Source organism: Adiantum capillus-veneris, chromosome 15 (assembly GCF_014529385.1).
Source record: "Adiantum capillus-veneris isolate H3 chromosome 15, ASM1452938v2, whole genome shotgun sequence".
In the NCBI taxonomy this organism is placed as follows: domain Eukaryota; kingdom Viridiplantae; phylum Streptophyta; class Polypodiopsida; order Polypodiales; family Pteridaceae; genus Adiantum; species Adiantum capillus-veneris.
In genome coordinates, this window is record NC_140945.1 from 54,170,622 (window position 1) to 54,198,333 (window position 27,712).

Here is a 27,712-nt window from a genome sequence, read left to right on the forward strand (position 1 = left end):
CATTTGGGCAATAAGAAGAACAGAACTTGGGCAAAAGATGACTTGTTTTGGTGTGGTGTCAAAAGATGGAGATCATTGTAGGCGGCTCATTAATGATTGTTCTATGGATTCCAAAAATGGGGTGCCCGCTCGATGCTTTTAGGGTCGCAGGAAATATCCTCGATCTCGTTCAAACCCAGGAGGGCTCGTAGAAGGGTTCAGTTGGTTTTGTAACTCCAATAACATGCACACTTGGAAGGTTTGAAGGGCCATTGGGTCTGGCTCTTGGTGTTTGGGTGGTCGCAAAGGGCACAAATTTGCAGCCTCAAGAGGTAACTCAATTGCAAGCCAATGGTTTGGTTTTGCAAGGAGGAGTGACTTTAGCAACAAGAATTCATGAAACAATTACATTGAACCAAAGAGTTGCTAGCGACATCCGTCCCAAATTGAGAGATGGCAAGATTGTAAAGTGGAGATCACGATTAACAAAGGAATTTCATGGCAAGATTGAACTAGGTAGAACCATGGCAGTAGAGTTCATGCAAGAGGTCATTGTGTTTTGCAATGAAACACATGTTTTCGATGTTAAGACTACGGGGTCAAGTGCAAAGGGAGTGACATACTCTGTGACAATGCCATATTTTCCTAGATGTAATTACGAGGATTTTCAAATTCGAGAAATCAAACGCCTTGTATAAATGCGATGTGATCCCTTTAATACTACGTTAGATGGCTTCCAAATTTGCTCCACCAATACTGATGGCCACCTCTTCGTCCTCCTCCTCTATTTCCTCTCTTTTTGTGTATTGCAGGTCCTCCTCTTGCTCCTCTTTGATTGCATAGTTTTCCACCACTACAGGCCGGACCATGCATCTACTGCATCAATAGACTTACCGATTGCACGTGATCTCTATCGTCGACCAAGTCGTCACGACGACGTGAGCCCAAGTGATGTGATGGGAGCATGGTAGTAGATGGCAGGGAGCTTACCCATCCCCTCCAGCACACTACACACCTTCTGCTAGATGGTTGGGGGCAACCCGCTATCGGAGGGCTGCATAGTAGTTGCACTTGCATCCATGCCCAATATGCAGGCATTGTGATGCATTGTTGATAGCACTTCTTGAGAGAGAGAGAGAGAGAGAGAGAGAGAGAGAGGCTATAGTGCTCAACCTCCTTTTTTCTCTCGCTCTTTGACGTGCTTCACTTCCAATCCTATCCTCAAGCCGTCACAAACACGAGCACAGGCTCCTATGGTTTGCATTCCACTAAGAGCTCAATTGTCTCTAACGGCATTGTTTAAGCTTCTTCGTGGGAAGGCGAGAGTCATCATCCGCGAAGAAACCTCCTCCCAAGTACCTTTGAAAACTACATGTAACCATCCATGCCGGCATGGATGGCTACAGACAGTTTTGTTTACATAGTTTTAAGGTTATTGTGCACGCCTATGTTATTAATGCAGCTTCAACTAGTGATATATATTTTTTTATCAACTCCACGTCAGTTCCCTCACCTCTCGCCCCCTCTTGTCCCGCCAAAGCTTGCATGCTCTGCCCCTCCAAGAACAACATGATCATCTACAATACCGGCCTATTTCCCCCAAGCCAGCTTCGTTCGCATCATGAGGAATTAATGAGCTAAAACTGCTAGCTGAGATATAAGCGATAACGGTGGCAGCTCGTCAAAGCTTTTAGCCCTTCATTTCATGCGCCCACCTCGCACAAGTTTTAAGCATGTTTCGAACCTAATCTAGCGGAGATAGTGGTGGCGAGTAAGAGCCGGCTGGTTCAATAGCAAGGTTGTATGAGCCGGATGGCAGGACTCTTGGTGGCTGGGCTCCAGATACTGGCCTTGGGTGGGTGAGGTCAGCACGGCCTGGAAACTGAGTGCGGCATGCTCTTGATAGATTTGTAAACTACCTGTAGCCATCCACGCTGGCGTGGATGGCTACAGGAAGTTATTTACCCTAAGCGTGCACAGCACTTAACGATGCAATTTAACATTTCAACCAATCATGTACTAAAGTGATAGTCAAAATCAAATAATTTTGGACCATTTTTATTATTTTTCCATCCAATTATGATCCAAAAAATAATTTAATCATTGGTTAAACATTTTTGCACATCAATAAAAATGCTATCAAATCAGCATATCAATCATTCTATTTTACACATACAAATCAATTTGCATGTGAGTAAACATGCACATTAAGCGCTATCATTGAACAAGCATATACAAATACGATTCTAACACAATTTTGATGACATTTTGACGCAAATTGAATGCTAAAAACCATGAACCATAAGAAAATCAACAATCACATGCATCCAATTGCTTTACATCAATCCATTGGCACCAAAATTGTCATACATTTACACCCAAATGTATACACATAGCATGAGCATAGACATAGACTTATGCGCTTAAAATTGAAGCAAATCCTATGCACTTAATTTCAATCAAAACTTGCACATAAATTTAAAAAAATTGGATTAATACACTCATATTTACACCAAAAATTGCATTGATTTTTCACTCTAATTGATGCCTCTATCGGTGTGTATGTGTGCGTGCACTTAAAAATTGCAGTTCCAAGATCGCTTTTACCTACAACACACCATCACAAATCTCATGTGTAGCTTTCATTTCAACAAAATCAAACACATAATATTGACAAGCACACATCTAATCCAAGATGTCTATGTGTAGCATTAGAAGCACATGAAATAATGAGTAATTAGAGATATTATTTAGTTAAGTACACACTCTAAATAACTCAAAGCTATATGAAATTTTTGCAAAAAAATTTCACAAGACCGATGTTCAAGGCTCTAATTAAACATACACACGTGTACCACACAAATTGTTAGTCAATTATTCACAAGCCAATGCTTAGTTAGAAGAAAATAAGGGATTTCTACACTTTAATTCTACTTTTGAACACTCATTTTCACTCAAAAAATCTCCTCTAGTTTGAGCTATTGTCTCGACAACAGTGCCAAATGTCAGTTCCACTTGTAGCAAAAATCTCCTCTAGTTTAAGCTATTGTCTTCGACAACGGTGCCAAATGTTAGCTCCACTTGTAGCATAGCTCCAATCAGTCAACCAAAATGTCAATGCGGAGATGGTAGCAATCCGGTTAGAATGTGGGAGTCTTACAAGATGGCGAGCAAGTTTTTTCGAGCGACAAAAAAACGAGCAAGTCTCTCTCTCTCTCTCTCTCTCTCTCTCTCTCTCTCCCCAATGGCATCTTCTTTCTTTTTCTTCTCTCGCGTACGCGTTACTTCAAGGGCCTTCCTTTCCTGTTTTTAGGCCAAATCCACGAGCACTCGAATCCCCTACTATGATGAGGATTTGAGGATCTGAGATGTCACCAAGTCATTTAGTCTAACAGTGACTTCAGCTGAAGGTTGTGGCTCCTCTGTGCCTAAAAAGAAGGTTGGGTGGCTATTCACATGGCATTGTTATAGCTAGGGCTTGGGCCGATAGCTTTGACTATTGGAGGGAAGACCACTTAGTTGTGTGTAGGCTAGAGCTGATAAAAATTGTGAACAGGAGAGCAATAAGGCCACTATGCTGCAATGCCCTATAATGTTGTCTTGCAAAAAATTGTAGTACTAAAAGTGCAGGTTATGTTGTTACTCTCTTTTGCGTCCATAGCTTGGTTGGCCTACAGGCACCCCACACATACTATAAGCTACACTAAGATGTCAAGCAACAGCATCGCAAACAAAATCCGGTTCATGCAAGACTGCATGAGATTATGCAATCTCAGGACTCACGATCTAGTGACGACTTTTGCCCCATGATAAGTTTTCACACTCCTTTGGCAACAGCCAAGATGATGCAAGGGAGATTGCGGACACCGACAAGAGACAAAGAAGAAGTTATGATCTCTACCTGGAGATACTATAGGAGTGGCCCCATGCACAATGTAGAGGTCATGTTGTTTGATGGCATCATTGGCATGGACTTGTGCTCAGTCTTGCTAGGACCAAATTCAGTTGAATGGCCAATTAGGTCTTGCTAGAACCAAATTCAGTTGCATAGCTAGCAACCTAGAGGCTTATGTATGGGAATGAGTCCACTTGGTTGGGTGGCCCTTTTTTGAGCAGACCTTCTCGTGAGTGGGCCTATGGGAAGGTTCTCTAAGGTCGATGAGCTGGAAAAATTTAAGCTAAGTGACATCAAGAGACTCAATGAGAGACGAAGCAATAGGTAGACACAAAGCGAGATGAGAGAGAAGCATTGAGAGATGGAGGATCATTGCTGTTGAGATGCCACCACAATGTGACGACTCAAGCATGTATGGAATGGAACAATGATTTGATGGGAATTCTTGGACAACACATGTGGGATGGGTCAATTGGCACGAGCCCCTCACAAAGGATTGATTGGTCCAGAGTTTGGAAAATTGGTTTTTGTGCATTTTCATCAAATGACATAATGCATTAGTGCATGTGCTATAGTCATCTATTGTTGCATCCCATTGGAGAAAAACATTTTCAATAGATGTGAATCTAGCTTATCACAAACCCATAGCTAGGGTAAAAGTAGAATTGATGACAAGGTGATCTTTGATGCTTTGATTGAGCGGGCAACTCTTCAACCTTTGACAACACCTAAGCAATTGGAGAGGTCAACATTACAAGATATGATGATGGATAAGCTCATGGGTATTAGCTTTTCTACAAACACTCCCTCAAGAGAAGAAGAGGTTTTTGGTTTTCTTGATGCCCTTTCTCCACCATAACAAGCATCAAGTGTAACAAATCTTGGAAACTATCAAAATAGCAAAGGATAATAGATCTATGGGTCTTGAATCAATCTTATGACTCAAGTATAAGAGTCAAAATCCCTACTTGCATAGTGTTCTTTTTCATGGTCAACTAGGTGTTGGCCAACCTCCTCATGTTTTCCAATGTCTACAATGGGCCCTGGAAGTGGAGTGGACTTAGTTAATCGTATGCGCCTTGGAACGAACATGCAAGATATGTGGGTGCATCGAGTGAAAGGATGGTTCACTATGTCAACCCATATTTATAATCTTACATTCGAGACCAACATGCCATGATTATTTCTTCAATATACCTTGTGATCGCATCAATTTGTCAAGGGTATTGCTCATGTTTTCTCAAAAATTGTCTTCGCTCGATTTGCTTTGCGCACTGATTGGAAAGCTTCGAATGTGGCAACATCACACGTGGGTGAGTGTGTGAGAGCTATGAGTTGAGAAAGAGTAAAAAATCATTGAAGATAATCTACAATAGAAAAAAGAGAGAACTAATGAAAGAGATTAGTGATCACACACGAATTCACTTTTATGCTAGTCACACCATGCTAGTGATTGCATTGTCTACTTAGCCTTATCAACACATCCTAATCACAAACTCACCCAAGCTTATGGGGTTCAAATAAAAGTGAAATACACACGAATCCTACTATGCAAGCTACTCTAATCATGCACACAACACAATAATCAAACATACAATAGGAGTCAAAATATTGGAGAACGGTTATTTTTTACCTAGACACGCTGAGACACTAAAAAACAATGTAATGAAAAGCAAAAAAGAAGACAACTTCATAGCATGCATTAATCGATTTGTGAAACAAATACATGAAGCTCCAAGCTTCCATCTCCATAGCTTCCTCTTTCTCTCTCTACTTTGGCAAGGGAGAGGGGTTGTCCTCACAAAATGATCTCTTCCTTTTACATGACTTACGCTTCACTTATATGCTTAGGGTTTTGAATATAAACAATCGATCGTGCCAAGGCACATAGAGTAAAATAGTAGATACAAATTGAAATTCGTAAAGAGCCCGTCTATCTATACATAGTGAATTGAAAAGAGTCCTCATGGAGAAAAAGAAAAATGGTTTGTGTTGGATGCTTCCAACATAGATGATATGGGCTACACTTGCTATGTCCATTTGGGTGAACGAGATTCCTCTATTTGCTAAGGTGTTCATGTGAATACAAAGTATCTAGAATCATAGGAAGGCCTTGTTGTTTTGGTGGTCATGACTCTCAAGTAATGTATGAGTTTTTGGATATGTAAGGGGATGGGGGTCTCCAAGACCATCAACATAAAGATACTCCGTCAAACATGGAAACTCTTGGAACCTCAGAATGTGTAAGTGTGGCATGTGAGCTCATTTGGGAGGGGTTTAAAAATTTCAAACCGGTGCAGGATTACACTAGTAGCATTTTAAAAAAGGAACTTTGAAAAAAAAAATACAGTTTATGAAGAAAAAGGGGTCAATTAATTCATGGTGAATTATGTGTATAGAGAGAACTTAAAAATAACTCTTGAACACGCATGCTATAGTTGATTTCGAGGTGGAGACCCTCGGGTGGAAGTTGACGTCATTTCTCTTTTTGTTTGGAATTTGCTAGGAAGCTGTCAAAGATCAACGTTGGGGAAAAACAATATCTTTCATTGCACATGCTCTTCAATAAAAATTAAAATTTTCGACTCAAAGAACTATGCTGCCAATTTTATGAAAGTTCAAGAGAATTATTGTACAGAGGGGAAAATGTCTCTCATTAAAATTAGCAAGCTATGCTTCCATTCCTCTTTGATGTAAAATCAAAATTGAGCTTCATAATGGCAAAACATATGCGCATGGTCTTACAATTATACTCGCACAAGAGCCAAAACATTCGATAAATGCACCAAGGAGATCAATAATCAGATCTACTTGGAGAGAATGAAGTACACCATGGCCATTGAACACATACCAACTATATGTTGATATTATTCTAATCAAGAATTTGTCGCGCCTTCAATATCGAAAAGAGTGCAAGAGCCAATAGCCACTTATTTGTGTACACCATGGATGACTTGTATAGCACCAAAACAATATGTAATTTGATTCCAAGCCCGTGCCAAAAAAACGCAAAGCATTTCGTACTAGTCCAGATTCCAGCTTCTATACAAAGAGAGGCATTGCAAGGAGATCTTGCAAGTTACAAAAAAAGCAAGGCTATATTGACAAGGCACATTAGCAAGAAATATTTGTTACATATCTAAGTTTGTACGGTTCATGGCGCCCACAAGGACTGACTAACCTTGCTAGCAAAACCAAATATAAGCAACTGCCAAAACCAAATAATATTCATCAAGATTGGCGATGCATGAATTTAGGAACAAATTAAGTAATGAACATTAGGTACCCTTGATGCATTACAAATGAGAAATCAGTCTATAAACTGCCTTTTGACGGAAAATTTCAAGGCCAAATTCTCACACCCTCAAAACAAGAGGACAAACGGAATCTGAGGGACATAACCCCCACGGTGCTCGGGGAAAAATCAATTTCACAAACATACAAAATTCCCTGTTGGATAGATTCAAAGAAGAAATTTTACGAAACCTGCATTTTTGCGATTTGACTCTGTTTACTTAAATTTTCCAAGCGGATTTTCTCCTTCTCCCCCTCTCTTCAACTAGCTAATTTGGTTTTTCATGTTTGCACCAATTATACGAAATACCATCATGTTGATGGAGTGCAACTAGACCTGCAAGGAGGAGATTATAGATGGCTCTTGCCAGCATCTTTATGTTGAAAAGGCTTTGCAAGGAGGAGATTATAGATGGCTCTTGCCAGCATCTTTATGTTGAAAAGGCTTCGATGGTGTTAGGATGTGAAGGGCTCCCTTCTCTTTCAAGGAGAGGCACTCTCAAGTAATGCAAAATATTACAAAAAAAACAAGTCCATTTTTGTGTAGAATTTCTCTTTACAAACCTTAGTGTAGGGCAAAACATTCTCCATTGGAGTTTTAGCATACATGAAGAGACTCATATTTTACATACTACTTTCCAATTTTCAATGCCATAGCATGTGCATGTTTTCTAAATTAGATCGACATCTTTAAGTACTCCCTTTCTACTAACAGTTACACTATTTTATTCACTTGGTTGGCCCAAAAGCCTTTTTCGCAATGAGCCTCCTAAACAGAGGCGTTTGGCCTAATCGTAGCCATTGACTTGAAGTGGATCGCCAGCTCACCACACTGGGATGCTCTTAGGGAAAATTACCAAGATACCCCTCTAATTTGTGGAAATTCCCAAAATACCCTTCAAATTTCAAAATTTCCAAAACACCCCCAATATTTTGTCATAAATTGCCAAAATGCCCTTCAATTTTTCCAAAATTCCCAAAATACCCCTAGTCATCAGATTATATTTTTCTAAAGTGAAAAAAATTTGTAGCTTTTCATAAGAAGACTAATTGTCTATCAATACAAGATGCTAGAACTAGAATTTGAGTCAGTTATGTAGGCCTTGGAGATGAATTGCTTCATTAATTTTGGACATAATTGCCCTTTTTTGCGAGGTAATTTGTGACAAATTACATGCTAAGCACTCAAAAACGGATCTTAATTGTCAAAAAGGAATAAAGATTAAAAACTCTTGAACAATCCAACCAAAATAGATACAAGGGTATTCTTGTAATATTTGAAATTTGAGGGGTATTTTAGAAATTTCCACAAATTAGAGGGGAATTTTGGTAATTTTTCCGAACACTTAAAAAGTGAGGTTTGTTGACACTTCAAAGTAAGTGGAACACTCAAAAGGATCTGCTATGGCTTAGTTATCAGTTATCAATAACTATGCCAACTATAGTGAGACATAGCATTAAATGAATAACTAAGCTTGTTGCATGATGACGCAAGTCTTAGTTATTCATTCAACTTTCCAACTATCCCTTGAACTTCACTACTATGCGAAAATCGGCATAGCTATAAAGGATAGACGTAGTTATTCATTTAATGCTCTTTTTTTGCGTGTGACCAAGTAGTTTGTGCCAACGATTTAAAAAAAAAGAAAGAAAGAGGAGAATCAACAACAATGCGATGTTGCATCGGCACTGAAAGGAATAAAAATGGAGCAGGGGGGACCCATTGCCCGCCAAGGTGCCTTGGAGTTGCTGTGAAGTTGGCGAGCGTAGAGTTCGTTGAATTTTTTTTAACTTTACAGATTGATGTCAATTGCAGCTCGATGTGTTGGCGCATGTGGTTAGGTTTGAGACTTGAAGGCTCTGCATGTTGAGGAGCTTGAGTTCGATTCTTCTCGAGCCCTGTCCCTTTACAAGGTATGGTCCTCATTAGGGGGAGCGATGAGATTCATAGGAATTTGTATAGAGATGAATATAAAAACGAAGATGACACTATGAGAGGACTATTTCTCAATTCAAATAAATGTTAACTAAGCCTCGCGTGACCACCACCATAGAAAAGGGGAGATTTTAATGGCGTTTAAAAGGTCCCTATACAGTCGAATAACAAGAGGACTCAGGAGAGGAAATTTATTCAAAAAGGGAGAGGAGAAGAGAAGGTCAAGGCAAGGCTGCTGAAAGGGAGAGGCCTAGTCATTTCGAGATGGAACACAAAGCTCCGGCATCCGACTCATAGGTCTCTCTCTCTCTCTAGGGTCGTGCGGGGGCTCTGTTGAGCGTGCAGGGGGAGCAGGTCGTGCAGGGGGGGAGCAGATCGTGCAGGGCTGTAGAAACGCAGGGCTGCATCTCTACAACAGTGTGCGCGTCAGCAGGAAGGCAGAGCTCCAGGTTGCGAGCTTGCGCAGGGTAGAGCAGTGGTGCAGCTCACGAGGTCGCACAAGGGCAGAACAGTTCGCCGGAAACAGGTTGCACACAAGAGCTAGGGTTTGCAGGTAGTTATGAGTCTATGATCTACCCTCAGCCTTGCTGCCCACCCCTCACGCTCTCTCAGCCCACCCCTCGCACCCAAGCTTTGTCAGGGCAGATTTCAGCAGGGCCGAAAACAGAATTTCAGAAAGCTCAACAGGGCTCCCACCGTTACATCAAACATAAGGAAGGAAGCTGACAAGGATGACCCCTTGGAGCAGGCCATTCAAAAATGCAAAGAAGAAATGGGCGAGGTCATCAACAAAATTGATTGCAACCTCCTAGGCACAATAAAGGCGCTCGAAGAACACGTGTCGACCCAAGAAAGCAAGATGAACACACTTGAAAGTCGTGTGACTGCCCAAGATGCGGAGATTGCATTACTCAAGGAGGAGCTTGCAGAGGTGCAATCACGAAACACACTTGAAGAGGGAGAGCTTCAACCCTCAATAATTGAAGAACTCCACACAATTAAAGAGCCAGTGCGGGCCATCAAAGAGGGGGAGGAACAACACAAAGAAATGACAACTTCTTGGGTGGATGTTATCACAAAGACCCAACAGAAAGTGAATGAGGCTGAGAAATGAATCAAGGTTGCCAAGAAAGGGAAAGACAAAGAAACAACGTCCACACCTACCATTATTAACTGGCACTAGAAGAAGAGCAAAGAAGCCGTTTGCGTGTCTTACATGTGAGAATTTGTGGCCTTAAAAATAAGGTGGTCCAGGAGAAGGTAAAAGAACTCATGACTATGATGGGTTTAATGAGCGGACGCATACAAGAGCTTGGAGAATGGGCAAGAAGAAAAATGGCAGCAATAGGGAAACCTCGAAAGAAAGGGCACTTATCCTTCGTTTCCCCTGCAAGGACTTTCTGAAGAAGAGACCGACTCTTAAGAAGACGGACATCTACCTCAGAGGTGACCTCACACTCTCACAGATTGCCCATATGCAAGAGGTAATGCCGGATATTAGAGCAGCAAGGGAAAGCGAAAGATTGCTTTTTATCAAGACGGAAGAGAGGTGATATTAGAGCGACGCTCCGCACGATAGTGCGAGACCTATGGGACCACACTCAAAGTTGCTACTTGGAATTGTAATAGATCCCTACACCTTGATGTGGGTGCCTTTGAGGAAAGTTTCATTGGCAAAGACATCATCTTCTACTCTGAGACACATAAGACCCCTGGGCAGTCTATGCCACATGTCAGCGGATACAGACGGGAGACAGCTTGTGGACAGGAGACTCGATCAGAGCACAGAGGACGGAGCTCGAGGTAAGTGGCAATTCTATTCAGGGAGGAATTGCATCCATTGGTTCATATAGCCCGTAGGGATGAGCAAGCTAGGTACATGTGGGTGAGACTAAGGACAGAGACAGGCAAATATCTCTACATTGCTATTGGTTACTTTCCTCCGAGTACATCAGTATATGCACCTCCCAGAGGACAGTCCCTCTTCTCTATTTTGGATGATGACATATGGGAGTTCTCGCAAAATGATGACATTATCATCCTGGGGGACTTCCATGCTAGGATTGTCTAGCACCAGACAGTATTCTATGATACTTCAGAGGAGATGTTAGGGAGCTAGATACTGCAAAGATGGGCCTATCTAAATTATCACAAGATATGGAACATACTAAGTATGGACGGCACTTGATAGACATGGGGAGTGCACATGGACTAGCCATCTTGAATGGCCTACAAAGATTTCCTGCTGCAAGAGGTTTTACATGCTTTCCACACCGACATGGAGCCAGCACATTGGATTATGTCATGGCATAACCGAGCTTTATCTCCTGTATCCAAGACCTCACAGTTGGACCAAGACCTGTAGGGTGGCAGTAGATCATGCCCTTGTACCAATGACCATCTCTTTCCAGTTTAGTGTAGCACACATGCTACGGGCAGCAACGCCTCCTCACTACACCTTTGCGCGAGAGACGGACTCTGTCTACATAGATAGGATCTATAGACGCCTATAAACTGAGAAGCCATGACGACCTCTGGAGGAGCTTACTATTGTATTGACACAGAATTTGCATGATCCATCAACAGAGGCATACCCACACACACAACCCTGAGCAGAGACAACGTTCTAGGAGCGTGCCCCAAAACAGCTAGTATGATGAGGAGTGCCACGAGATGAGAGCCAGACTTTAGAGGGAGGTGCTTTTAGGGGACATCACTCACAAACAGTCTCAGTTGCCTTTCGACGCCTAGTGCGACAGAAGAAGAGCGCTTTTTTGGCACGACTAGAGCAAGATCTATATCAGCTATTCTAGAGTCGGGACTTAGGTGAGGCATGGCGACTCTTTCATGAGCACGCTTCCCCTCCTGCCATTACTTCTACAAAGAAGTGGAGCGAGTATGCATCATCTCTGTACACAGTTCCTGGACAATCGCCTCTTCCTAACCCCACCGAGCAATGCCCACACACGTGCTTTTTTCACCGTTGAGATGGTGAAGAAGGCCATTGATAGGATGAGGACTGGGAGAGCATATGATCATGATAGATTAGTCACTGAGCATTTTATACATGTCAAGATCTGCTAGCAGAGCTTCTAGTAGTGATGTTCAACCGTGCCATGTGTGAGGGTTTGCCTTATACTTGGAGTTTATATACTATCGTACCCATCTTCAAGAGACCCTATGCAACAAGAGACCCTATGCAACTTGGAAACTATCGCACTATCATGATTGGACACACATTGGCATGGTTGTACGCATCCATTCTTGAACAGTAGCGGAGTAGGTAGGCAGAGATGGAGGACATATGCGCAGCCGGACAAGCACGATTCAAGAGAGTTTTCTCTACTCTTGACCACATTCTGACACTCGGAGCCAGGTCAAATCACGTGGGAAACGGATCTATTGTAGCTTTGTGGATTTCCACAAAGCATTTGACACAGTGTCCAGAGCTAGATTAATGAGCAGAATACAGGAAATGGGAGTACCCACACAACTGATTTGGAAAATCATGGCATTATATAGGTCATTAACAACAGAAAACTCAAGTCCCACACAATTGATTTGGAAAATCATGGCATTATACAAGTCATTAACAACAGAAAACTCAAGTCAATTTACCAATAATTTCACTCGAAGCAGATATTACTGAGAAAAAGACAGAGAACCCTCTTTGCTTTATTTTAGCAAGAGAGAGAAAGAGAAAGCCTCTCTGCTTTATTTATTAAAAGAAAGAGAGAGGAAGAACTTTTGCTTTATTTTCAAAGCTTTTACTTGAAGCTTTTGATTTCAGCTTTTGGGGCTCTGCTTTTAGCAACCCTTGTAACTTTAAATATGTGAGCTGGCCTCTCACAACTCAGAGCATCTGGACGCAGAGTCTGAGTGTAAGCGCCTGTCCGCACTCTTGTACTTTGAACTCAGGTTAATATAAAAAGAAATACCGAAAGGGGCGCCAGTCATTGGGGCCAATATCTTCAGGCACGGAACTCCCCTGGGCCACTGTCGAATAAAATTATGAACTGTGAATTGTTTTGAAGTGGTTATTTGGTGTTGTCGTGGTAGATTCTTGACTTGGGAGTATCCAAGTCTGTTACAGTGTAAGCAGATACAGATTCAATCTTTTATTGGACAAAGCTCAAAGTTACAAAAGACTTTGACAAAGGCACTAATCAAGTTGCAGAATTGGACAAAGCTCAAAGTTACAAAAGACTTTGACAAACGCACTAATCAAGTTGCAAATGTGATACTCATACTTTTGCCAAAGATGAGACAAGTTGCAGATATGATCATTTTTCAGTTTGACGAAATAGTCATGGTCAATAACAATGCCATGACATGGGACTTAACAGAAAGATCTTTGGATGAAGAAGCACAACCACAATACATTTCCTTCTCCCAGAGTTCTCATCAACTCACCTGGGTTTTATTTAAAGAGGGAGAGAATGTCACGATTGTGACTATGTTGCAGTATTACATACTCCTAGTTACAGATACACGAAGTGCCATGCCATGGAGGACCCCTGCGCTTGGATGGTCACCACCCTCACTCAAGAGACGTGTCTCTTCGCCAAAACCCACACTCCTTTGACGACTGGTCACACCCCTTCGCCCAATGGTTGCAGCTCTTCGCCCAATGGTTGCAGCTTTATGTCTAAAGTCATGTCTCTTCACCAGGAGACGTGTCATTTCATTTGTGTCTTTTCATCTCCTATATGAGGAGCCCTTGTATCACACTTTCAATGAATCAACACAGTCTTCTAGGTCTTGTTTCTGAGTTCAATTCAAGTTTCTTAAGTCTTAATCATGAGTTTAAGTACTTAATCAAAGATTAGTACCTAGAATCCTTACACAATTTACTATGAGATACGAGGCCGCTTTCACTGCCTGTTCAAAGAGGGATTTTGACCACTCTCTAAAGTCATGGGGTATGAGGACCAAAGATGTCTGGGATTGTTTTGCTCGAGCTGCACAGACACAGAGAGAGCCTGATGAGAGGAGAGGCTAGCCAGTCTCAGAGACAGATCACAGACTTCTTCAGAGCGGACGTTGGGCAGCTACTGCAACAGAGCTCACATTCTCCTTATAACAAAGGCACACTGATGATCGAGCAATTGAGCTATAAAGATCCAGACGTCCACGACTGCGGAGGACTACACAGCAGCACCAGAGGCTGCATCACGAGATTTGGGTCACTTTGGCCCGACATGCACACCGCTTGGTCAAACTACTACCATGGAGGAGATTGATTAGATCCGCCAACGATCGATGATGGATCTCTTGTGACTTAGCTCTTCTGAGGATTGTGCACCCTCCTCATCTTGTACCACACATACCCACTTGTGATTTAGCTCTTTTGAGGATTGTACACCCTTCTCATCTTGTACCACACACATACCCACAGTGTGTTATATTAGCCCTCATCCACTACTTTCACCGCTCCCTACTCAAATCCCACAGTTCCATTTTAGTACCTTTTCTTTTTATTTTTGGTACTTAAGACATTGTATTAGATTCACCGCGTTGTAATTTTTTGGTCTCATAGGTCATTTTGGCCTTTTGAAGACATTAATATAACATTTCATCTCTCTCTCTCTCTCTCTCTCTCTCTCTCTCTCTCTCTCTCTCTCTCTCTCTCTCTCTCTCTCTCTCTCTCTCTCTCGCGCGCGCGCGCGTGCACAAAAAAGAGTCCACCGATGTCTAGACTCCTTATCTAGCAACAACTTCGTCTACCTCTATAGACGAGAAACATGCTATGTTTGGCAATGCTTTGGTCAATATGTATGTCAAATGTGGTGCCCTTATGAAGAATAGATCCTCACATGGGGAAATTTTGGAGGCACGTGCCATGCTTGGCAATGCTTTGGTCAATATGTATGTCAAATGTGGTGCTCTTCAAAGTTCTTGATGAGCTTTTTGTTCAAAATGTAGTCTCTTGAAACACGTTGATTGCAAGATATGCCCAACATGACTGTGGCAAGTAAGCTTTGGGCTGTTTTAACCGAATGCAAAGGGAAGTCGTTTCGCCAAATGAAATCACTTGTGCATGCACCTTGAAGGCATGTACAAAACACGTTTCAGCAGGCCTAAAGAGCAAGACGGGTCAAATGGCCCTTGCCCAACTATGTGTAACAAGGCTAATATTTGGAAGGGATAAGCATCTCCCCCTGTGGACCTTTTGGTGTGTCGAAAAGAAAAGGTCGAACGGGTGTAACACTTGGAAAAAAAATTCTCTCGAGAGAATTTGGCCATTCAAAATTTATTTAATTCTTGGCGTTTTGTGCACAGCAGATCAGCCCCGACGTCATCACGACACAGCAGATCAGCCGAGCGTTTTGCATTTGTAGAACGGCCGGCGATAGCAGCAGATTTTCAGCCCTAGCGTTTTGCATCTGCATCATACCCCAACGTTTTGCAAATTCTCCGCGACAGAACCTCAAGAAACACCAGCGTTTTCAGTTTTCAGCCCTTAGCACTCGCAGAACCCCCGAACCTCGCAGATCTCACCTTCTCGCAGCAGTTCCTCGCCACACGGTCAGTTTCCGCAAGGTTTATAGTTTCAGCCCGGAAAACGCAGATTTCAGCAAATGCGTTTTTAGCGCGTCGTCGTCGCATCGTCGTCATCGACACCGTCCCCGACCTAGAGTCAGAATTCAGCAGATAAAGATTTGCAGATTTCAGCCATTAGCATTTTCAGATTTCAGCCCATCTTCCTCTGGTTGCACACAACATGACCATCAGATTCCAGTCAAATCCCATCAGTAGCATTTTTATAATGCATCGGCATATTTTCCCTATTTTTGACATTTTTCACTTATTAGTTTTAAGTGACTTTTGTTGGAAAGTAGGTAGGGCAATTTTGCTAAGTTTGTATAAAAAAAAAACTAGCGCTAGCACTTTCTGGCAGAAGAGGCAGCAGGAGCACCTTGCTCAATAGGCAACTTCTCAACAAGACCAACACCAGCAGTAGCCCTAGCATTTTCAGCCATCTGAGGACCTATCAGATCAGCCTTGGCGTTTTGTGCACAGCAGATCAGCCCCAGCGTCATCACGGCACAGCAGATCAGCCTAGCGTTTTGCATTTGCAGAACAACCGGCGACAGCAACAGATTTCAACCCTAGCATTTTGCATCTGCATCATACCCCAGCGTTTTGCAAATTCTCCGCGACCGAACCTCAAGAAACACCAGCGTCTTCAGTTTTCAGCCCTTAGCACTCGCAGAAGAACCCCCCAACCTTGAAGATCTCACCTTCCCGCAGCAGTTCCTCGCCGCATGGTCAGTTTCCGCAAGGTTCACAATTTCAGCCCGAAAAACGTAAATTTCAACATCTACGTTTTCAACGTGTCGTCGTCACATCGTTGTCATCAACATCGTCCCCCACATAGAGTCAGAATTCAGCAGATAAAGATTTGCAGATTTCAGCCATTAGCATTTTCAGATTTCAGCCCGTCTCGTCGTCCTCGTCCTCGTCGTCGTCGACATCATCGGCAAGTCCAAGCATTGTAGAGATTTGTGCAATCATAAGTAGAGTTTTGTTAAATTGCAACTTGCATTGATATGCGATCGAATCATATATTTCTTAAGACTCGCAAAAATGTGTGCACATATATGCCCAATGAACACCTATTTTGTGTATACATACCCGAACTTAGAGTTTCAGTCAGACATTTCAATGAGAGGGTGGAACGTTCTAGGATGAAACACAAGGTTTCAAGGGTGAAGGGTTTTGGGTCTGAAACAATTCGCGGTTATGTTGTCAAAATCACTTGTTTGAGAGAATTTAGGATGAGATCAAGGGTAGTTGGACAAACATGTTGTGCTTCCCAATGCTTTCGTCAGTATATACGCCAAATGTTGCGCCCTTTCGAAAGCAAATGAAGTTCTTCATGACTTTTCAGTTCAAAATGTCCTATCTTAGAATGCGTTGATGGCAGGATATAGCCCAACTGCCCAGCAAGTGGCAAGAAGGCTGTTTCAACCAATTGCATATGCTTGCACCTTGAAGGCAAGCCTTATGGAAAGCATGAAAATGGGTGAGAGAATTCGCAATGAGATCATAGGGATTGTTTGAGAAACATGGTATGCTTGGCAATCCTTTGGTCATGTTGGTCGATATGTATGTCAAATGTGGTGCCCTTACGAAAGCAAATAAAGTTTTTTATGAGCTTTTTGTTCAAAATGTCGTCCCTCAGAACACATTGATTGCAGGATATGCCCAACATGGTTGTGGCAAGGATGCCTTGGATTGTTTTAACCGAATATGAAGGGAAGGCCTTTTGCCAAATGCTATCGCCTACGCTTGCACCTTGAAGGCATGTGGCCTTATGCAAGACCTCCACATGGGTGAGAGAATTCACTATGAAATGAGGGGCTGTTAGAGAAATATGATGTGCTTGGCAATGCTTTGGTCAATGTCTATGGCAAATGAGATGAGGGGCTCTTGGAGAAACATGCTATGCTTGGCAATGCTTTGCTTGATATGTATGTCAAATGTGGTGCACTTATCAAAGCACACAAAGTTCTTGATGAGATTTATGTTCAGAATTTCCAAGGCCCCCGACACAACTTCTCTTAGAGACTTGTATATCAACATTCCTGAAGAAAAAGCAAGAGAAAAAGAGAACAGAGAGACCCCACCATTGGCATATATTATAGAAGTACTTTTGGATAGAGCCATTGAATTGATCTCATAGAAAATGTCATGTAGAATCTTTGTACTTCTAAATCTCATCTTAGCTCATATCATTGTAGATGCCACCAGAACACAATGAAATTTACTCATTGGGCTTGTATGTATGTATGTATATTTGGGTATGTCTTCATTTAAAAAAATTAAGCCTTCGTGGTACTACCAATCAAAGAAAAGCATTAACTATTATATACCTTCATAAGGTCAGCATAGTCTGAATTTACGAATTATAAGAGGGGATAAAATACTCACAACAGTACAGAAGCAAGGGACACAAGCGAATAGAAAAAGGAAAATTTTAATGACTATTTGTTATTGAGCGGAACTAAATAAAACAAACCATTATTCACTTAAAAATTATTTTAGAAAGGGTATAAGCAAAATAAGTTGAAGAAGCTTACTTTGACTAAAACTTGAAACAAGAAACTTTAAATTAACAAGAATAAGACATCTCAAAGACTTAATCCTAGAAATCAGACTCCACACAACAGCTTCTATAGGAAGAAATTCTTAAATCCTAATGTAAGCTAAATACTAGAAATGAAGGCTACTACGAACCTACCTAGAAGCAGCAAACCTAACCAAAGTACTACAAAGTCATTTAATAGGTTGAATACAGCTTGCGCTTCTGGATTGAACCAGTAAGTTTGCTCTTTTTCTAACCATTGTGGAGGAAAAATACAATCGTTGCTCATATGTGCAACGATATAGTTTATGTTGGGACTTTTAACTATTGGATATAGAGGGTTTGTATCCTTTTTGTGATTTAACACTAGGAACTTACACCTCTTTTGTCATACTGAATTGTAGTGAATGAGCACTTATAACAAAGTGACTAAACTACAATGAGCATTAAACTAAACGTCGACACAAAATTACCCAAGAAAATTCTCGATTCATTATGTTGTTCTTGAATACCATGACTAGAAGGAAAAGGACTGTGGGGCAAGCCACGACTATGATTTCTTACAAATTTCTAGAGACGACACTATACTAACTCTCCACCATACTTCCATATGCTACACGTAAGCCATGTACTATCTATATTTTTGGCGTGCCCCAAAGGGGGGAGGCCCTAGTGATGTTTTCCCTTTTTGCTAATGAAAAAGAGAAGATTATTTTTTTTAATATAAAATTTTATTTTTAGATGTTTTAAAAAACACTATTTGTCATGATTTTTTTTTTTTGAAAATACATAATTTTTTATTTAATTTAGAAGAGCACTTCTTGATCTCCCGAGTCCCAAGAGTCTCGACTTCCAAGGGGTTATCAAACTTATGATTCTAAACGTAGTAAATGACATCAAAACAATATATCTAACTGGCGGATCTCTCCTGAGGCCTAGATTTTTTAGGGATCTCTCTCTCTCTCTCTCTCTCTCTCTCTCCCCCCTTCTTGCCCTTGCATCATGCCATGCTATATCTGTTTGGGGGTTGCGGTGTCTTGAGGGGGTGGGGGGGGATGCAAACTAGTACAATGGCAGTTCTACACACGAGCAGTGTTGAGCAAGGAAACGAGGGGCAACAAGAAAAAGCTTGACGGAGGTTGTTGAAGAGTACGGTGAGAGGCTGTCTGAGGGCATGTGGCTTGAGGCTCAGCATGGCTGAGGCTGGTTATGGGGAGGTGATGGGTCGAGAAGACCCTGGCTATGGTGTTGTGAAGAACCGAGCTGAGAACTTAGCAGGAAAAGCACATGTAGAAAGGAAGATAGAAAAAAGGGAATCACGTGGGAAAGAGAGCGAGTAGTCAAAAAACGAGCGAGAAAGGGATTAGAGAGAAAGGAGAGAGCATTAAAAAAAGGGTTGAGAGAGAGAGTGGGGGTAGATGCTGCCATGAAGCTTGCTCTTCCAAGCCCTAACACTATCTCATTGAGCTTTCTCCTCACTTCAACTTCCTCACCTTTGAAGCATAACCCTATCTATTGCATCATCGTGAGCTTCTACAGATCCGTCGTCCCTTCCAAGATTTTGCAGATCCGTCGTCACCTTCCAAGCCCTAACCCCGTTGAGATTTCTCCTTACTACATCATCAGCCCTGAAGATTCCCACTGAATCTAGCAATTCTAAAGGATAATAACTCCTCCGCCTTGCGTGAACCTTACACCTGGGCCCGCCATTACCGCTGCTCAGCTTCCTTCCTACCCCCTAGCTATGGGTTCCATCTCTCTTGCTGCATGTCCATGCTTAAACATGGACTCTCGCCATCGCAACAACCCATCAAGTTCATAGCTACCCATCAAAAGCAAAAGAACAGGTAACTCTTATCCTCTCAATCGCTCTCTACGCACAAACCTCACTCATTTTCTCTCTCCGCTGGCTCTACCCATCAAAAGCAAAAGAACAGGTAACTCTTATCCTCTCAATCGCTCTCTACGCACAAACCTCACTCATTTTCTCTCTCCGCCGGCTAACTCCCTCTGGGCATCTCCTATTTGCCAACAACACATATACTTGGTCTCCTTAAGTACTTCTCACGGTGCATCACCATTCGATCAACGATGCTAAGAAGGAAGAGAGACATATTGCCTCACAATAACCACGCTTCTTGCAGAGAGAGAGAGAGAGAGAGAGAGAGAGAGAGAGAGAGAGAGATCAGCGAGCAAAATCCCACACCCCCAATCCCCCTTCTCCTCCTGCACCTGAGTCGGCCTTTGATTTGCACCTCCCACAAGGATATCACCTCCATTTTCATGCACCGTTACTCCCTACCGCTCCTACACTAAGGTTTCTAGATTCTATTAAGCCGTCTCTCACACTCACTCTTTGCAAACTGAGCTGCCTCACGATCATCATCTCTGCGCTTTACTTCTGCCTATACTACCCTCGCGATGGCATTCACGATCAAAGAGGGACATGAGAGAGAGATTGCACCCATGGCCTACACGAGAGCGCAAGGCAGTAGGCTCTCTTTGTCTTTCTTGCACACAGATCCTCCCTCCGCCCCATGCTTGTATCGCCATGATCCTAGCATGTACTTTCCGAGTAGAGAGAGAGAGAGAGAGACCCTAATGTTGCACACCTGTAACAACACCACCGTCAGGTAAATGTCTGTCCTTCTACTTCGCTGGCAACTAATCCATCCCCCTGGACTTTTTCTTTAAAACTCAAAAGTGAATCTTGCAAGATTCTCATTAAAACTAATGGTTGGAAAATTGGCACTACCTACCTTCCTCAAAAAAAAATTTGTGCATTATTCATGATGTGGGATTTTCACCTAGGTTCCTCATTGAGGATTGTGTGCTTCACCATTTGAATATGGTACTGCTTTTTGGAATGAAATATATATTAACAATGATCAATTTTCTAACTAACGCTATCAACATTGCAAGGCGCTAGTAATGGGTCAATCCCTTCGCTGAATTGAGGTTACCATTCTCTATCATTGTCTTATAAGATGGGCTTTTCATCATTACTAGGGATTATTTGGACTTGATATCGCATTGGTGCATTAGTATTTCTAAAGAAGGTTCTTGCTTTCTTGCCCTACCAACACTACGAGAGGTACTTCACATTAGCGACGCTCGCAGTGCAACGCTCCAAAGTGAAAATCCACGGCATCTCTATGAGTGTCGCTATGGGCGTCGCTATTTTCTTTGTTACATAGCGACGCCCATAGCGACACCGATAGGGGTAAAAAATAAACCGAGCGCCAAAAACTCAGATCTCAGATCTGAGTTTCGACGCTCAAGCGAAAGAGGTAAACCCACACTCCCTCTCTCTCTGTTTCTTTCCCACACACACAAACGAGGAGAGGAAGGAGAGCCAAGTATGCTCCTTCCCTCTCCTCTCTCTCATGTTCCCTTCCCCTCTTTCTCTCTCTCCTTCTCTCTCTCTCACACACACATTGTGTCTTTGAAAGAGAGAGAGAGAGAGAGAGTACACACATACATAACAAAAAACACATACACACATTCGTGTATAAACAAAAAATGCATACACACATTGAGAGAGGAAAAGAGAAAGAGAGAGAGAGATAAAGCAAAGAGAGAGAGAGAGAGAGAGAGAAAAAAAAAAAAAACAACCAAAGCGAGAGGGAGAGAAAGACGGAAAGAGAGAGGTAAGGGGAGAAAACAAAGAGAGAGAGAGAGAGATCAAAAAAGTAAAGAAAATATGAAATGAAATGTTATATTAAGATTTATGGTTAGGTTAGATTTAAAATTACATTTAATTAAAATTAGGTTAGATTAAGGTGTAAGATTAAGTTAGATTACATTTAACTTATACTTAAAATTTATGCTAAATTTAAAATTAGGTTAGATTTAATATTAGGTTAAGATTTAAATTAAATTTAAGATTATGCTAGATTACATTTAGGTTTAAGTTAGATTTATGTTTATGTTGAGTTTAAGATTAAGTTAGATTTAGATTTATGCTAAATTTAAAATTAGGGCAAGATTTAAGATTAGCTAGGTTAGATTTAAGTTAGATTACATTTAGCTTTAGGATTTAAGATTGGATTAGATTTAGGTTTATGTTGAGTTTAAGATTATACTAGATTTAGATTTAATATTAAATTTAAATTTAAGTTAAATTACCAAGTTTAGGTTAGATTTAAGATTAGATTAGATTAGGTTTATGTTGAGTTTAAGATCGATTAGATTAGATCTAGATTTATGTTAGATTTAAGATTAGTTAGATTTTAGAACATGTCAATGAAGGCTTCGCCCAAAAAGCAAACACTAGTTACACAACAATATGTATATTCCCATCAGAATCTGACACCTATTAACTCACCCACTAACCATGTTCAATTAGCTCAGAATCACCGTATGTTCGATTAAGTTAGATTTAAGATTAGATTTTGGATTTAGTTTTTATATTAAAGTCTACCTTCGGGATTACGACAAAAAATTAGAGTTAGGAGAACGATGATCCCTCTCTTCCTCTTTACGGGTGGCCATTGAGGGATGTTTGTCTCCTGACGTCCGTAACACAATCTACAAACTTGTGAAGTTGGTGCAATGGATCTCACAAAAGGAGATCAATGTAAACTCCATACCATTCGCCAAACTAAAACGTGCATGTTTTAGTTTGGCATGTTTGAGAAACACTTTCCTACTACCATGCTAACCATTCAGGTGCATCTTCTTGTTCACATAGTTGATGAGGTGGAAATAGCTGGCACAATCCATTCCAGATGGATGTTCATTTTAGAACGTTTCATGAAAACGCTCAAGGAATATGTGCGTCAGAAGGCACGTCCGAAGGGTAGCATGGCAGAAGGTTGACTGGTATCAGAGTCCCTAGTTTACATTGGAGAGTGGCTAGATGGATTTCATAAAGCCCGCGACACGCTATGGCGAACCATAGATGATGAGCGCATATCTGAAATTGTCATGTGCAATCTCGGTGTTGAGAAGAAAATGACGGAAGATCTAGAGGCTAAAATCAACCGATTTTGCATACTTCACAATCCAGTGATGCAAAAGTGAATTTCACAATACGACGATGCAAAGCAAGAGTGACAAAGGGCACGAATCGAGTGGAGACGGGGAAGACGACCGCCGATGCATTATTCGACGGGTTTGGAGAGCCTACCAACATTCAACATTCATGAGCTTAAGATGGTTGCACAACCAATTGAAAAGCGCACAAGTGCGGTGAAGAAATGACTGAGGAGAAGTGGGAGTACTCTCGGGGTTACGCGACCAAGGTAAGTTTGCAATGTACGACTAACAACTTTCTAGATGTTTGAACGGCCACTCATAATCTTTGTTGATTGTAGTATAAATCATACACAGCAACATGGTGTAAAGGTCGACATTTTAGGGTGGAACTGATCGACAAAAAGCGTTTTACTCAAGATTATGGAATCATAGCAAAATTTGAACAAGCTAGTCGACGACTATCCTCTGATGCAGATCTTGTGGTGTCGGAACTCGCTTACTTCGGCACGCTACAAGAGATTTTGAGGATCGATTATAGAGGATTTTTTGTCGACTTGTTGGACGTACAATGGTTCAAGATAAACATGGAGGGTCGCAACGCTACTGTGCGCAGAGAAGAGTCTGGTTTCCTTGAGGTGGATTCAACTAAAAAATGGACCGACCTAAGAGACTTTCGTACTACCCGAGCATTGTCAACAACTAAGTCTGTAAATAGTTAACATCCAATTTTAGATGTTATGTGCTTGGAAGATCTCATGTAAGTTATGTGGCTCTGGCATGTGATATTTCATCCTACAAAGTCTGCATCAAACTGGTGGTACGTCATAGAGGTAGCCCCTCGTAGGGCACGGACGTATGAGGGCTACCATGTGCCAATCACAGCGGCACCAATGGAGGAGATCGAAGAAGATGCTCAGTCAGAAGCCGCTGAGGTGGTGCCAGACGAGCATCAAGCTGCTACTCTCTATGGGACATGCAAAGGATCTACAAAATGAAACGACGGACATTTGTCTAAATGGAGAGCTCTATATAGACATAGGGAGTTATGCTGAGCTATGCGAGGATGAGAGAGAGACCTCTTAAAGCCATAAACATTGTATTTGAACAATTTTGCTCCGTTTTATAATATATATTGTATTACACGTGGCTTTTTGTCCATTCCTGTCTATATGCTATACTTAAGAAATTTAAATTGTGTTTAATCGTCATTGCTACCACTCCAGATATGCTCCAGGTATGTTCTCACAAGCAGGGACACTCCTCGGTGTGTTGTGAAAGTCTGATACGCCGATGCAGCACTGCGCTCCGAGTGCGATGGAGACTGAGGCTACAATCGCGAAGAAGGTGATTCGTCTCTGCTCATAGATGTTGCCCGTCTCTCCACTATGCTCCGAGTGCGATGGAGACTGAGGTTGCAATCGCAAAGGAGGTGATCCGTCTCTACTCATAAATGTTGCTCGTCCCTCCACTAGATCTAGCGGAGGGACAAGCAGCATGTATGAGCAGGGAGATCACCTCTTTCACGATTGCAGCCTCTATCTCCATCGAAGTACGAGTTTCATCCTTTTACAAGATACATAGAATGCACACGAGAGACAAATTCACAAGAACTTCACAGGAATCTCTCTACATAGGAATCCCTCCCCCTTTATGAGTCCTCTCTCTCTCTCTCTCTCTCTCTCTCTCTCTCTAGGCATCCCTCTCCCTATTATCTATAGTATAGATTATAATTTGTCCATATTTTCTTCTCCATTCAATATTAAGATTAAATGTTCGCGTGTTTAATGCAGTTATGGATGATAATGAGTTTCTTTCTTCTTTGTCACCCCAGCAGAGGAGGTGGTACGAGACGTCATCGCTCTGGAGCACCATCACGTTGTTCCACTCCTTCAGTGTCTCCCTTTGTTTCGGAGCATTCAACGCGCTCCGAAGCTTCGGTATCGACGAGACGATCTTCACACTCGTCTAGGCACCGATGCTCTACTGGTGGTGGCGACGGTTGCTGTGGGGATGCCGCAGTCGATGTCTCGACATCGCCTCGTGTTCGACAAGGCTCCTTACCTTTCCAGTCTTTGCCCGCCCCCACACCAGCCACGGCATCACTATCTACGTAAAGTTTTGCGCGGCTATCGACCGTTCTTGGCTACACACCACTAGCTACTCCTCCGAGAGTCACCCCAGTGGACACTCCTCGCTTCGGGCCCAGACTCCAATGGAGACACTTGACGTCCGTACCCCCATCGAGACGCCGAGACACCCAGGTTCACACGTCACAGGCGAGAGGGCTTGCTGTACTCGATCGACATTAGCGGCGGCATCATCTTAGATGACGAAGGCAAGAAGGTGATCTCGTGCATGCGCGGTCTTTGCTCTCAGGTGTTTAGACACTACATACTAAACACCTAGAGTGAAGTGCCAAGTGAATTAAAAGACAGTCATCAACATGCTGCATGACGAGTTTCCCGTGTCAAGTCGGGATGAGCGCTTCAATGAAGACCTGATGAAGGTTCGAATGCGCAAATACTACAAGCACAAGCGTTCTGAAGTACAAAAAGCAATAAAGCATGGGTGGAACAGACTAGATTGGTTTGTCAAGGAAGATTGGAAGAATGCGAGGCAAGCAGCGCGCGAGAATCCTGACAAGTGGAAGCAACAAAAGGAGACGACCAAAGCGCGAGTGGAGAAAAGAGCTCGCAGCACTTGGAGAGCGGCGAGTGGACATCATTTGAGGCCGATTTTGTAAGTGTTTTTGCATTCGTCTTTAGGTTTGATAGTTATGTCTATTTGTACTATTAACTTCTAACATAATGGATTTTTTGTATGTTTTGAACAGTGGTCGAGGACGTGACCCCACAGAGTACGAACGCGAGTACGCAGGTAAAAAGGGCTTAAACGCCCTGATGGACATTCTGGGTTCTCGCGACGGCATAATTAGTATTTCACTTTACTCTTTTACATTTGTTGTATTTTGATGATAAGCTAAGAAAATAAATTGTTTTGTAATTATATGTTTTTACTTACAGAAAGTACGTCTTATTGTTTTTTTCTACAGAATCCGACAGATACGCCGCTTGGACGCGATGAGACATCTGATTAGACGACGTCAGTCTAGCCGTAGCCGTAGCCAGACTGCATTAGTTTCCTTTTGTCATAGATTGTATATTGAGATGACGTGTATACGTCTTTTTGTAACTATTGAAAAACCATGTATTTTCTTAATAATGACAATTGTATTGTAACTATTACATTTGCAAAGCTTAACAATCAAGTGATTTTGCCTATGGTGTGTATAATTGTCATTGATTTACTTTCCTCCAATTACTTTTGTCAGTTTTGTATCTTTATTCTGCAAACAATACTATCCATGATGGAGTTAATGGTTATATTGTCTTGTGGATATGATGGAGTTAATGGTTATATTGTCTTGTGGATGACTACTTTGGGTCTATACCTTGTACTTTCTTTCAAAGGTGAATCTGGGCTTATCTTGAATTCATTTAGGTTTACTCGATTATTGAAACATTCAATATGGTTGATAGGTTGTGCGTTAGTACTTGTTGAGAGCCATGATACAAGGATGGCCAATTGTATTCCATCATGTTGTAGGAATCCTCATTGTAAGAGGTTTATATTTACAGATATGTAGAAAGCTATCATTTGTGAGTTTAATACCATCACACATCTTGCTTTTGGCCATTGCAAACCCGATTGTATGAACAAGGGGAGAACCAATTAGTCTTGAACAGTAATGTGTGGTATATACTCTTGGTTTGTGGATTACAAAAATGTTTTTGCATGTTCTTGAGTTCTTATGGGGACTTATTGAACTCTTTTGTTCACCTTGGCAAGCCTCGTGATTTTATCACTTGTTTTCTTAGTACAAAAAAGTTTAGCAAGTGTTCTATTTTTTTTTTGCAGTTCCTCAGAAGGCAAGATTTTTTCCATACAAACTTGTTGGAGTGAAGATATAAGATTAATGCTTTGTCTTGATGGATAGATTGCATGCATGCTTCACAAAAAATTGAGATTTTGATTTCACCAATGTCTTTATAAAATCTTCTATGATTATTTTGATGTCAAAGAGATTTACCCAAAGTAAAGGAAAGGCGAGCGCTAGCAAGAAGGAAAGGCTGCCGCAGATTTAAGCCATGAAGATAACGTCGCCAGTGAGGCCCTTGGCTGCCCCGAGCGCACCGGATGTCGCCAAGACCTAGTAGGCGAGTTCCATCGCGAAGAAGTGTCTATGGAGAATGTTTCCATTGCAAGAAGTTGCTGTTTTTCTCTGTTTTCAGCCCATAAACATCGTAGATGGGGCTGATTTACAAGAAGGAAACCCGAGGACACACCTCTTTTGTGTGTAGGATTGGAAGAGGGGTCTCTAGGGAGTTACCGAGCTGCATTTCATATGTCGAGACTTCGAAGGTAATGTTTTTCATGTTATGATCTCTGAGAATTTGTTTGCAGGTGTACTTCCTCTTCACAAGGGAGTAGGAGCAAAGGAAAGCATGAGCCTCTACAAGAGAAAAAAGCGCTCTGA

At 41.9% G+C, this 27,712-nt stretch overlaps 1 protein-coding gene and 1 long non-coding RNA gene across 5 annotated transcripts in view; one reads left to right on the forward strand and one right to left on the reverse strand.

The window, feature by feature from the left end:
- Nucleotides 1–6,455: 6,455 nt before the first annotated feature.
- Nucleotides 6,456–27,712, reverse strand: part of LOC147440683 (uncharacterized) — a 32,645-nt gene continuing 11,388 nt past the window's right edge. The window contains exon 3 of the long non-coding RNA XR_015184281.1: nucleotides 6,456–7,082. This is a non-coding gene — a long non-coding RNA (uncharacterized LOC147440683). The remainder of the gene's footprint in view (nucleotides 7,083–27,712) is intronic.
- LOC147440684 (uncharacterized) lies at nucleotides 7,089–26,448 on the forward strand. Of its 4 annotated transcripts, none has more exons than XR_015184280.1 (3): nucleotides 7,089–10,907; nucleotides 26,009–26,109; nucleotides 26,228–26,448. XR_015184280.1 is itself a non-coding variant. In XM_086482528.1 (3 exons), exons 1-3 carry the CDS (start codon nucleotides 25,619–25,621, stop codon nucleotides 26,257–26,259), a joined length of 429 nt encoding a protein of 142 aa, XP_086338654.1. In that variant the 5' UTR covers nucleotides 21,876–25,618; the 3' UTR covers nucleotides 26,260–26,448. The 4 variants fall into 4 exon arrangements, 3 of the variants coding, with proteins under 3 accessions (XP_086338654.1, XP_086338655.1, XP_086338653.1); XM_086482528.1 differs by lacking the exon at nucleotides 7,089–10,907 and adding an exon at nucleotides 21,876–25,914; XM_086482529.1 differs by lacking the exon at nucleotides 7,089–10,907 and adding an exon at nucleotides 21,876–25,914 and having other exon boundaries at nucleotides 26,009–26,052.

Bases quoted from the DNA above. Each gene is read 5' to 3' on its own strand.
- LOC147440684 (XM_086482527.1), top strand. From the start codon at position 25,619: ATGCTGCATGACGAGTTTCCCGTGTCAAGTCGGGATGAGCGCTTCAAT. The intron at 25,915-26,008 runs GTAAGTGTTTTT...TGTTTTGAACAG, and splicing joins CATCATTTGAGGCCGATTTT to TGGTCGAGGACGTGACCCCA.